This window comes from Crocuta crocuta, unplaced genomic scaffold (assembly GCF_008692635.1).
Source record: "Crocuta crocuta isolate KB4526 unplaced genomic scaffold, BGI_CrCroc_1.0 scaffold186, whole genome shotgun sequence".
Taxonomy (NCBI): Eukaryota; Metazoa; Chordata; class Mammalia; order Carnivora; family Hyaenidae; genus Crocuta; species Crocuta crocuta.
Window position 1 is genome coordinate 10498733 of NW_027551569.1, and position 12088 is coordinate 10510820.

General features: G+C 39.2%; 1 protein-coding gene across 2 annotated transcripts in view; it reads left to right on the forward strand.

Annotated features, from left to right (window-relative positions):
• The first annotated feature begins 433 nt into the window (after nucleotides 1–433).
• The window catches only part of MED6 (mediator complex subunit 6), a 20441-nt gene continuing 8786 nt past the window's right edge, over nucleotides 434–12088 (forward strand). The window contains exons 1-6 of one of the 2 annotated variants that reach the window (XM_077750740.1): nucleotides 434–534; nucleotides 5036–5195; nucleotides 6272–6363; nucleotides 8763–8845; nucleotides 9140–9269; nucleotides 10963–11078. In XM_077750740.1, the coding sequence (XP_077606866.1) occupies nucleotides 513–534; nucleotides 5036–5195; nucleotides 6272–6363; nucleotides 8763–8845; nucleotides 9140–9269; nucleotides 10963–11078 (603 nt within the window). In that variant the 5' untranslated portion in view covers nucleotides 434–512. The remainder of the gene's footprint in view (nucleotides 535–5035; nucleotides 5196–6271; nucleotides 6364–8762; nucleotides 8846–9139; nucleotides 9270–10962; nucleotides 11079–12088) is intronic. The other variant, XM_077750741.1, reaches the window with a different exon arrangement.

Consider the following 12088-nt stretch of genomic DNA (forward strand, 5'->3'; position numbering starts at 1 on the left):
CGCTCTCTCTCCTAGAAGTAAATAAAAATATTTTTAAAAAAAGTTAATGAGTCTAAAATTGTTTCTTATTTCCGTAGCATCCCACACTTGAGGCAGGATTAAAAACAACTACATACTCGCTCCTAAATCTAACAGCCCCTGGATACATCCGAGGGACCTTTTAAACTTGAAGATGTCTCCCCTCTCTCCGCCACCTCTGCATAATCAGATTTTTTTTTTTTTTACGATTACAAAAGATCAAGGTCCAATTATCGAATCTCTCAGTGGTGGGCGTGGGGCAGGACCCCACTCGGTCTCATTTTCCTCAAAGTCTCCACAAACTGTTTTTCTCGGTAGTGCTTTCTCCTCTACTCNAACCTCCTCCTCCCCTCCCTGGGCTTCTCTCCGGGCGGCGCAGTCTCCGTCTGGCGTTCCTCGCTGGATCTGCGGTCAGCCGCGCGCCGCTTCCGTCGTCGGAGCTGTTACGTCTCTACTGCGCGCCGGAAGGAGAACCCGCGAGCGCTTTTGGAATTATGGCGGCCGTGGATATCCGAGGTAACCTGCGCTGTTAGCCTTTGTTTCCTGATTGGCTGGGACCTGATTTGGGGGTTTGTAGCTCGCGGGGCAAGGTTCAGGTTCGTTTGTGATGACTCCCAAGGCTCTGATCTGGCAAAGTTCGTTTTCTCCGGCTTCTCAGCGGTCTCTTCGGAGCTTCAAAACGAAGGGGTTGGAAGAAGCTCTGGGGTTTGCCCTCAGACCTGCGGTGTTGTTGCAGGCACGCGTATCTCTACAGCATGGGGCTGTTCTGTCCGGGTGAAGGGATGGCCTTTGGGCCGAGAGGTGGGATGACATGATTTGGTTCATCCCTTGGGTCTGCTGCCTTATTCCTGATACTGGCCCACGCGTCGCCGGTCATGAATCCCGATTTTCTTTTTGAGTCTGTAATACCTTCCGTAGGAACACTCCACAACTACTGAAGGCAAGGATCAGTCCTTTTTCACAGCTGAACTGTAAAGGCACTCAGGTATTTGTTGAATCAGGGAATATACAGGGAGGCACAATCCCTTAATTGCTATTTGATCTTTGTATAAATTAGGCCATACATTTTCCTCAGCACACGTACACACATCTTTTTTAGTGAATTTGTAAAAAAAAAAAAAAAAAAAGGAAAGACAAGAGAAAGAAGCCTAGGAATTGTGCTCTGGGATTTCAAAGAGTGACAGTATAGCTTGAAGTATGTTAACTTAGTTCCAAACAGACCAGCTTCCTCCTTGGGAGGAGGGATCATGGAAGTTACTCTTCAGGAGAACGAGAAAAATTTGAGAGTGAGAGAGTGGTCGTGAATATATTTTTTTACTGTTGGGGGGGGCGGCTCCCACAAAACTTACTACGCCTGTAAGAAACTCTCAATCTATATTTATTTCCATTTGAAACTTTGCTTTTCCTTAAAGGAAGTGTGAATGTTTGTACCTAGATGCAAGCCCTCTTACCCCCAGGGATTAAAGAAAAAGGGCATTCCTCAAAAGATGTCTAACTGTAATACGTTCCTAATCGTTTTTACCTAGAGTTATTTTTGTTTGCATACCTGATTTTTAAAGGGAAGTGTTTTGAGATTTCTTTTTCTGTATTAACCAAATTGGGGTCTAGCACACTGAATAGAAATGTATTCTCGTTTATAGTTACTCAAAATGTCCAGTGGCCTCCAGCATTTCTGTACAGTGTTTTTATATGTTTCCCCCCACTGTCAGAATTGGCGCAGTTGTATCTATCACTTGCTGATAGAGAGCTGTACTTAGGCTATATCAACATGTTCTCTTGCTACTGAAAAAAAGAAACACTTAGACCCTCAGTGTACTCAAATACTTATCTTTCACAAGGTTTTACTTTTTACTTAGATTTGTTAAGGTTATTGCAAAGGCTTTAAGGTGGGAGCATGTCTGGTGTGTTAAAAGAACAGTAAGGTCAGTATGGCTGAAGCAGAGTGAGAGAGGAGGTGAGAAGGAGATGAGGTCAGAAAGGTAATTGGTGGCTTGATCATATAGGGATTGTAGGCCATAGTAAAGTCTGGCTTTTCCAGTGAGTAAAATGGACAGCTACTGGAAGGTTTTCACCAAAGGGGATGATGGTAATCTGACTTCCTTTTTTTAAGAGTCACCTTGACCGCTGAGAACAGTGTAGAAGGACAAGGGTGGAATTAGGAAGACCAGTTGGGAAGTCATTCCCATAATACAAGGAAATTTAGAGGTAACTGGGACTAGGGTGTACCAGTGGAGGTGGTAAGAAGTGGTTGGAATTTGTTTGACTTAGTGGTGTATTCTCTCTTTTTTTTTTTTTTAAATGTTTTATTTATTTCTAGGAGAGAGAGAGAGGCAGCGTGAGCAGGGGAGGGTCAGAGAGAGAGGGAGTCACAGACTGAAACAGGCTCCAGGCTCTGAGCTGGCAGTCAGCACAGAGCCCGATGCGGGGCTCGAACCCACGAACCGCGAGATCATGACCTAAGCGAAAGTCAGACGCTTAACCAACTAAGCCACCCAGGTGCCCCAGTGGTGTATTCTCTTAATGGTGTTGTGATCGCAGGTAGTCAGTCTCCAAGTGGGACAGATAATATTTTATTTCTCAGCCCTATACCACCCTTTTAATCTCAGTTAATCATTTTGTAATTGAACATTCTTGGATTCTGGACTATGTGTGAACCTGTGATGAGTAGGGTCACTTGTCCTTGACCCTCAATCATACATTAGTTAACATTTGCTGACTATTTTCAGTCTGGTCCTATGCAAGTACCTGATGAGGAAGACATGTTCTCAGTTGTCTGAAAAGTCAAACACAATGGGAACACATTTGCATTTCTGGGTTATGAGTATTAATAAAAGTGTAAAAATTGCTGTGAGAACATAGAGAAAGAAGCCATTATTTTTGTCTTGCAAAGTAGAGAAAGGCTTTGCAGAGATACTGACATTTGAAATGAGTTCAACCTAGTGTGACTTTAAATTATATACTAACCTCACACCTTTTTGACAATAAAAGGGGTCTCTGTTTTTTAAAAAGGCGTAAGCTGCGGGGAGGGGAGAAGAGTACAAACTAGAACAGTCTTGATTATGCCAGAAATAAATTTGGTCATTATAATCTTAAAATAAATTGACTGCTGGCACTGCCACCAACATCATCCTAATGAACATTTATTGGGTTATTACAATGTGCTAAGCATTTTACATATACAATCTAGCATATAGATACTATGTAGTACCTATATAGTACCAGTCTCCTTGAGTTTTGGGTGGTAAAGTGGTCAAAATACTGCCTGGCACAAAGTCAGTGTCCAGAAGTGGTAAGCGATATTCTTTGCATTTGTTTTGGTCTCATAAGCCATACTTGCCAGATTTTTCATCTTTGATTCATTTATAATAGGAAAATATGACCTATGACTACTGATCAGGATACATCCTGGTGAAGAAAATTATAGAGAAAATATACTGAATAATCACTTGGAGCAGCTAGCATTTATGATTCCTTCTGAATTCTGATTCCTTATTTAAACTTAATATCTCCAAGCCAAATTCGTTATCATTATTCTCCTAAATGAGTATTGGTTCCTAAGTTCTCTGACTTTATAATTGATGATTCATGAAATTGTCTTCGCCCCTAAAAATGTCTGTTTGTCCTTATCTTCCCGTGCACTGCCATTGCCTTCCCCCAGTCGTCATCACCTCATGCCCATATATATTGACTCTCCATAACTGTTGGTAGGAGGAATCTCTAATTACACATTTACTTGTTTCTACAAATTATCCCTCTACCTGTGCTGAAATAATCTGTACTATTATAACAGTTTATTGTCAGTAGCCTATTATTATGACATCATACAGACATAGTTTCCATTATGTGAGAAACAAACCTATAACTGTCCATTTGCAAAAGCTTTTGTGTAATCATTCCTAAGGAAATAAAAAAGAAATGTGTAAGAAAGTTGCTTTAAAGAAAACCACTTTAATAACTGGATTGTAGTGTTTAAAGCTGAGAATATTGATTATCCTTAGTTGCTTTTCATTAAAAAAATATTTTTCTGACAATGTTATTTCCTGGTCTGATACTTGGTTATGGCATGGTGTATTTATGACAAACCATCTTAATAATCTGTACTAATTATTTGATCGTTAACGTACTTAATCTGTTTTTTCCCTTTTTTGACAACAAACACATCACATTTTACCTTTATATAATCGCTTTTTCGCATCATATTTATTTCCCTCAGAACTGTTTATTGCCTTGGATTAGGTCTGACTTTTTCAGAGGTGCCAGAAGTGATTACAGTTTTGGAGAGGTTGAAGTTTTCAGTTCTTCCCTTTTTTCAACCAGTATTAAATAGACATTTTGATGTTCAGAACTTACTTCTTGTGGGATTTCTTATGATTTTGCATTTTGAAAAATTAAAAATTAAAAAATTAAAGAGTTAATTCTGTTCCAGAATCTGAAATTGTATATAATTAAGGGCATTCTACTTCTCATTAGCTTCATTACTTTTACATTCATTATCTCCTCCGTAATAATAGCTTCCTAACTTAATTCTGTGTCCCTAATTGTCGAGGTCTCACACTGGTGGCTGTGGAAGTATTTTCTTTGGGATGCATGTTATTTGACAATTTTTGAATTAAACTCTGGATTTCCAGTTTTTTGAAACTTTTCTAAATTTCACATCCTATCACTTCACCTAATCAGATTATCCTCTAACCACATACCTCTGTATTTCTCTATCTTTGTATGTACATTCTCTCTGCTTGCAGTTACTTNTTACCCAGTGAAAAATCATTCCTGTTCTCTCAGAGAAAGTAGTCTCCCTCCACGGTGCTTTGATAACACATTTATTCATATCTTTATTTTAGCACTTATCATGTCATCTTGTTATTGCTTTCTTGCACACTTCTCTCTTCTGTGAGAGTATATAGGTTAGGACCCATGTCATCCGTATATCCATAGTGCCTCCTGCATTAGATGTTTAGTAAATGTTTGATTGGCCTTTATACTCTCTTCTCATCCTTTATTATTTTGTTTCCTATAGATAATCTGCTAGGAATCTCTTGGGTTGACAGTTCCTGGATCCCCATTTTGAACAGTGGAAGTGTCCTGGATTACTTTTCAGAAAGAAGTAATCCTTTCTACGACAGGACATGTAATAATGAAGTGGTCAAAATGCAGAGACTAACATTAGAACACTTAAAGTAAGTTATTGTAAGAAGATAGCACGATTGCCAGAGATTTTGAAATGAAGGGCTCTTTCAAGCTATGGATAGTGAAGTACAGAGTAGAAGTTTGGGAAGGACTGGAGTTTTGTTTGGGTTTGTACAAATTTGACATGCAAAGGAATTATGAGTAGTCAGTTATAACCTAGGAAGTCTTTTCTGTATAATTTCATATATTACTGTCTTGTTAAAATACAGCTGTTACGTTCAGATGCAGATCTAATGAGTGGTTTTAGCAATGCAGCTGTTGTCCTCAGCCAGGTGACCATACTTACTGTCTCTTTTACATCGAATTCAATGTTTTAAACTGTAGTCTAGTTTATAGTAGATTTTTCTTCGTATGACATAAAATTCTTGCTTGACAACTGCAAAGTAAGTTTCTTGAGAGTTAGGATGCTAAATAATTAAGAATTTATTGCTATTACAAAAGTTTCTGAAACAGCTGTGTATATAGTTTTTATTCTGTCAGTCAAACATCAGAGAGGGTTCATGAAATTAAATTTCTGTGATATTTTAAATGGCTTTTGTTAAGAGACAAATATTTACAACTATTAAGAGAACTTATTGTTGCTTTTAAACAATCTGTCAGGTCAAAAAAAATGTGTTGGAAGCATGGATAAGGTTTTTGATGTTTTCCAGTTGAGTAGAATATAGAGTTGAAATATATGGTCAAGACATGTATAGTCTTTATGTACCATATATTTTTAGATTTTATGTATTTTTATATAACTCATGCAACATCATGCTATTTTAGTTGCATTTTTTGAAATGTACACTCTTCAGTGTACTTTCATGACTGAAAATACTCAGATTGAAGTTCATTGTGAATTTTTGTAGAGAAACTTTGTTGTTTAAACATCAAATCTTACTCTATCTATATTCTACCTACCTAGGAAAATAGCCAGTTTTATTGGACAGCCAGTTTTTAATATCATACATAGGTACTTTTAATCCAATTTATCATGTTGCTATATTTTTATATAACACTCTGAATGTTCTATACAATAGTTTGTAGGGCATTCATAGATCTCTTAGTGTCTGTGTTCTGTTCTCAGTCAAATGGTTGGAGTGGAATACATCCTTCTGCACGCTCAAGAGCCCATTCTTTTTATCATTCGGAAGCAACAGAGGCAGTCTCCTACCCAAGGTAAAAATGTGTAGACTTCAGGCATGATTTTCTTCTTAAAATACCATGGCTTACTTAACTTTCTGAGCTACATGTTCTTATTTTTTTGGATTGGGTTCTGTTTGGGGGATCCCCAAGACCATATGCGTGTTCAGTGCCTTGCTAAGAGGACTCAGCAGGCTCAGCATAGAGGTATGTTAGTTATAACCAAGATCGTTATGGCAATACATTAAGGATCCATAGACAGATGAATAAGGAAAAAAGCCATATCGAGTAGAACCTGTGGGAATCCACACGTAAGCTTCCTTTGCTTTCTCTTCTGCGAGGGGCCTCCCCAAGTGTATCCTCCCTCCAGCAGCCCCCACGCACATTTATGTGTTTAATGTGTCTGCTCAGGGAAAGCCTTTTGATACTCATAGAGTCCAGAATTTCTCTTGAGTGCTTATCATGTGGACACTCTCTGCCTGCCAAAATACCAGCCTTGCAGAAGGAAGTGAGGTTTCCATTGTAATCATGTTGTTTGTACAAATTGTCCAGGCACTGTAGTACAGCAGGCATAAATTCACCACTTAAGAAATGTTTCAGAAACCAGGTTCTACCAGTCATATGCACAGACACCAGGAGTCTTCTAGTATGCCCAGGGCCAGCTCTCTGAGCACTAACAAAGCAGCTTGCTACATCATAGCCACCTCTTCTGTGAGTATAGGGAACCTTGGAGCCCCCAGTAACTTCTCATCTCAGTCCACTGAGTCTAGTTCTGTTACAAAGTATGTGGTAGATGCAGTTGTACTAGATTCATAGAGGATCAACTGGAAATCCTCATTGACCTGTTCAACCAGAATTCTTACCTGGCTCATATTACCAAACATAAAGTTGCTCTAGACATCACACTGAAGGGTACAGAATTCAGATTTGACTTTGAATCAAATAGCTAGTCCCCTATTCCAGAGATGACTGGCTGAATCTCCTCATTAGATAACCTCTTCAAGACATTTAGGGGGGTGCTTGTGTGGCTCAGACGGTTAAACGTCCAACTTCAGCTCAGGTCATGATCTCATGGTCAGTGAGTTCGAGCCCCGCATCAGGCTCTGTGCTGACAGCTCAGAGCCTGGAGCCTGCTTCAGATTCTGCGTCTCCCTCTTTCTCTGCTCCTCCCCTTCTCGCGCTTTGTCTCTCTGTGTCTCTCAAGAATGAATAAATGTTTTTTAAAAAAGAGACAGACATTTAGGAAAAATCTCCGCCCTGGTATTGATTCTTTAGCGAGGAATGACTTGCTAAAGAAGTTGTGGTTCCAGAGTCAAGAATCCAAATTTAAGTTCAAAATCAATGATCTAGAGTCTCTTCCCTGAGGAAAAAACAACCTCAGACAAAGGCAAGACCAAGAACAAGATTTCCATGATGAAATGGTTCAGGGTATGGAAGCGACAGAGGTAGTAGTAGCTTCACTAGCAGCTGTTTTCTTCTTTAGGACCCAGGAATGGAGCACAGTGGCAAGTTTTTACAAAATAACAAATTTTTTAAATGTTATTAAAATTTTTTTTGTTTATTTATTTTTGAGAGAGCACGAGTGAGGGAGGGGCAGAGAGAGTGGGAGAAACAGAATCTGAAGCAGACTCCAGGCTCTGAGCTGTCAGCACAAAGCCTGACACGTGGCTTGAACTCATGAACCGTGAGATCATGACCTGAGCCAAAGTTGGATGTGTAATCAACTGAGCCCCCCAAGGCGCCCTAGTGTTTATTATTTTTGAGAGAGAGAGAGAGAGAGAGACAGAGCATGAGCAGGAGAGGGGCAGAGAGAGGAGGAGATACAGAATCCAAAGTGGTCTCCAGGCTCTGGCTCGAACTCACAAGCAGTGAGATCATGACCTGAACCAAAGTCGGACACTTAACCGACTGAGACACCCAGGTACCCCGGCAGTGGCAAGTTTAGTACATCTTATATCTTCACTGTAGGCCCTGAATCTCTCACTCTAAGGTCTTATACCCCATAGTGTAGTTAAGTGATAGCAGCATTGGATCACTTGGGAACTTGTTAAAAGTACACTATCCCTACTGAGTAAGAATCTGACTTTAACAAGATGGTCAGGTGATTCAGATGCACATTCAAGTTTAAGAGGCACTGCTCTGGTTTGCCAGCTTTTCCTGTTATGGTACAGAGAGCAAATATTTTAAGCTTTGAGGGCCTCATGGAGTCTGTATTAGCTACTCAACTAGAGTCAGAGCAGCCTTAGATAATAATATAAATGAACGAGCATGGCTGTGTTCCAGTATAAATTTATTTACAAAAATGGGAATTGTCAAACCATGCCATAAGCTTTAATATGGGAAAATATCAAATTTTAGTTGTTCTTTTTATGAAAATCAATTTAGCAATTTGTATGCATAGTTATATTCATGACTGTTTATTTTCACTGTTTTAGTTATCCCACTGGCTGATTACTATATCATTGCTGGAGTGATCTATCAGGCACCAGACTTGGGGTCAGTTATAAACTCTAGGGTGGTAAGTATCTTCACATTCTTGAAACACTAAAGAAAATTTTTAATCGAGCACTTTGTTTCCAGGAATCCAACAGAAGCTTCTCTTTCTCCTGTAAGTTGGTATGAAGTGTTGACTATCAGAATGTCTTGAACACTGGTTACTGTGGGCCATGTCCATGTTATAAGTATATATCACAGCCCCAGCTCTATAGTGATTCAGGTTCTGGTAAAAGCCCAGAAAATTGCTCTCTTTGCATATGTGATAGTTTGTGGGTGTTTACATTGGAGATCTTAGTTGATCTAATGAGAAATTCAGAATTTGTTTTCTTTTTACGAGCTCACTGCAGTGCATGGCATTCAGTCAGCTTTTGATGAAGCTATGTCGTACTGTCGATATCATCCTTCCAAAGGCTATTGGTGGCACTTCAAAGATCATGAAGAGCAAGGTGGGTAGAACACCTGGACCTCATAAGAACTCTCTTTGGTGTTTTAAGAATGAAGCTGTTTTGTTGGGGAAAACAGCTATTGATTTCTAGGTGTGTTTTACATAGGAAGACTTCATAGGATGATGGCATTGTCCTGGCTATGGTTCATGTAGCTGGAGATGGGAATAATAGCTCTCCCGTAGGAACAGATGAAAATTTTAATCTGCAGGTAACTGGTAATCGTTCCTTTAAATGCAATGAGTGGTCTTTCAGATAGTTGTATTTATTCTTTATAGTAGGTGCAAGTGGCAACATTTGGCATTTCCTATGCAAACATAGGAAGGTTTGCATCTGCTGAATAAACTTCTCCCCAGAGCTATTTGCTCCTATTCTAATGAAGTGTTTGGAATAAAACTTATCTGGAACTCTTCATTGAGAGATAGTGCCCCAATATACTTACCTTCTCAGGAAGTTCCACAAATGTTTAATTTCAGAATTTCTCTTGCAAGTTCTTTTCTTCCTTTCTTCATGATCTGCTGCTGTTTGGTTTGTCCTGTTCCCTCCGCCCCCCTTCCCGGTGAATCATGAGCTTTATAATTGAATATGGTAACCTGAGTTTGTGAACATTACATTTCCAATTGTAGCTATTAGGTTTAGTGGGAAGACCATTTAATACACTTAAAGTATACACAAGATAATATCAAATTAATACTCTGAATTATGGTTTAGGCAGTTATGGAAAGGCTTAACCTTAAAATTCTTTTTTTTTCTTTTTTTAACGTTTATTTTTGAGAGAGAGAAATAGTGTGAACAGGGGAGGGACAGAGAGAGGGAGACAGAGAATCTGAAGCAGGCTCCAGGCTCCGAGCTGTCAGCACAGAGCCTGACGTGTGGCTTGAACTCGCAAACTGTGAAATCATGACCTGAGCCAAAGTAAGATGCTTCACTGACTGAACTACCCAGGTGCCCCAGCCTTAAAATTCTTAGTATGTATGTATGCTTACATACTAAAACTGAAGTATCTTTAAAAGAATTCGCTTTTTAGTTTTTGATTTCTATTTTTTAAATATTTTTTAAAGTTACACTTATTTTTTTTAATGTTTTTTTAATTTATTTTTTGAGAGAGAGAGTGAGCAGGGGAGGGTCAGAGAGAGAGAGAGATACGGAATCTGAAAACAGGCTCCAGCCTCTGAGCTAGCTGTCAGCACAGAGTCCAATGCGGGGCTCGAAACCACGAACCGTGAGATCATGACCTGAGCCGAAGTCGGACGCTTAACCGACTGAGCCACCCAGGCGCCCCTTCTTTAAAGTTTATTTTATTTAGTTAAGTTATTTTGAGAGTTAGAGCAAGAGAGGGGTAGAGAGAGAATCCCAACCAGGCTCTGCACTGTAAGCATAGAGCCCAGTGTGGGGCTTGAACTCAAACTGTGATATCATGACCTGAGCTGACAATGAGTCAGATGCTTAACCCACTGACCCACCTAGGCACCTGAGGAATCAGTGTTTTAAATGTTAAAATGTAAGCTACATTTAAGAGGGAGAGTTAGAACACTTGTTTTTATATGTTGTGTTTAATTTCTTTGGGAGGATGGTCTTTGGAATAGCAGTCATTAAAAATGACATTTGAGTATATTCACGGCGGACAAAGACTTGTAAAATATAAGACACCAAACTAATTAGGCAATCTTTTGATTTGGATTTCATATTTTCATAGATAAAGTCAAACCTAAAGCCAAAAGGAAAGAAGAACCAAGCTCTCTTTTTCAGAGACAACGTGTAGATGCTTTGCTCCTGGACCTTAGGCAGAAATTTCCACCCAAATTTGTGCAGGTAATGAGAATGCATGTGGTTAATTTTGATTTCACACTTTTTCCTGGAATATTTATTTTTAATTGAGAACTATTTCAGATGTGACCTAAAAAGACTGACCTTTCTCATTAGTTACAAAATGGTCGCTTGGGGAAAAATGATCTCTGAATCAAAGGAAAGGTTTTCAAAGACTTCATGAAAGAAGTAGGTAAAGGGAATGGAATTAACACTCTTCTTTGCCCTTACGTTTATTTCCTCTTTGAATCTTCACAAACTAAGGACTGTGTATGCACAGTATTCTCATTTAGAAGTTGCTGAAAGTGTCATAGGTGGTAGCTAAACTAGAATCTGAAACTCAACGTTGTTTTTACTCTGTATGCTGCCTTTCAGCCTAATGTAGTAGCTAAGTCCTTAAATGTTAGATTAGTTAAAACTTTTGTAATACAAGGAACATTTGAGGTAGAGTGGCATAATAAAGGGAGGAGGCAGGAGTTGTAATAAATAGTTACATCATACTGGTTATTAAGTTATATGAATTCCGTTATGTTATTTTGGGTGGTTCTGACAGCAATAGCAAATCCACCCGTCATTCTGCTAAATGAGCTTTAGACATGAAGTAGGTATGTGAACATGTTATTCTCCTGGTAGTCTTAGTTCATACAGACATTTACCAGGGCCATGTACACAAAAGGTTGGGGGACTAAGATTTTCAAGTGAGTTTTAAATTAAATGAGATTTTTCACACTTTGAGATAACTTAAAACAGGCCTCCTGTACCCCTTTCCCTGACCCTACTGTGTGAGATGTGTGCACTATTGTAATGGTTATATGGTGAAGGGAGCAGAGGACAGAGCAGAACGCAGGGCAAGAAGGTCAATTTAGAGAAATCTCGTGAATTGCATTTGAAGATAAATGGTGTCTGTTGAATAAACAAATAAATTATTATAGTGTCTGTAGGAATACGAGTAACCATGACAGTGTAGATGAGGTGTGGTTGACCATCGAGACCTGCACAGGAAAGCAGCCAGTAGA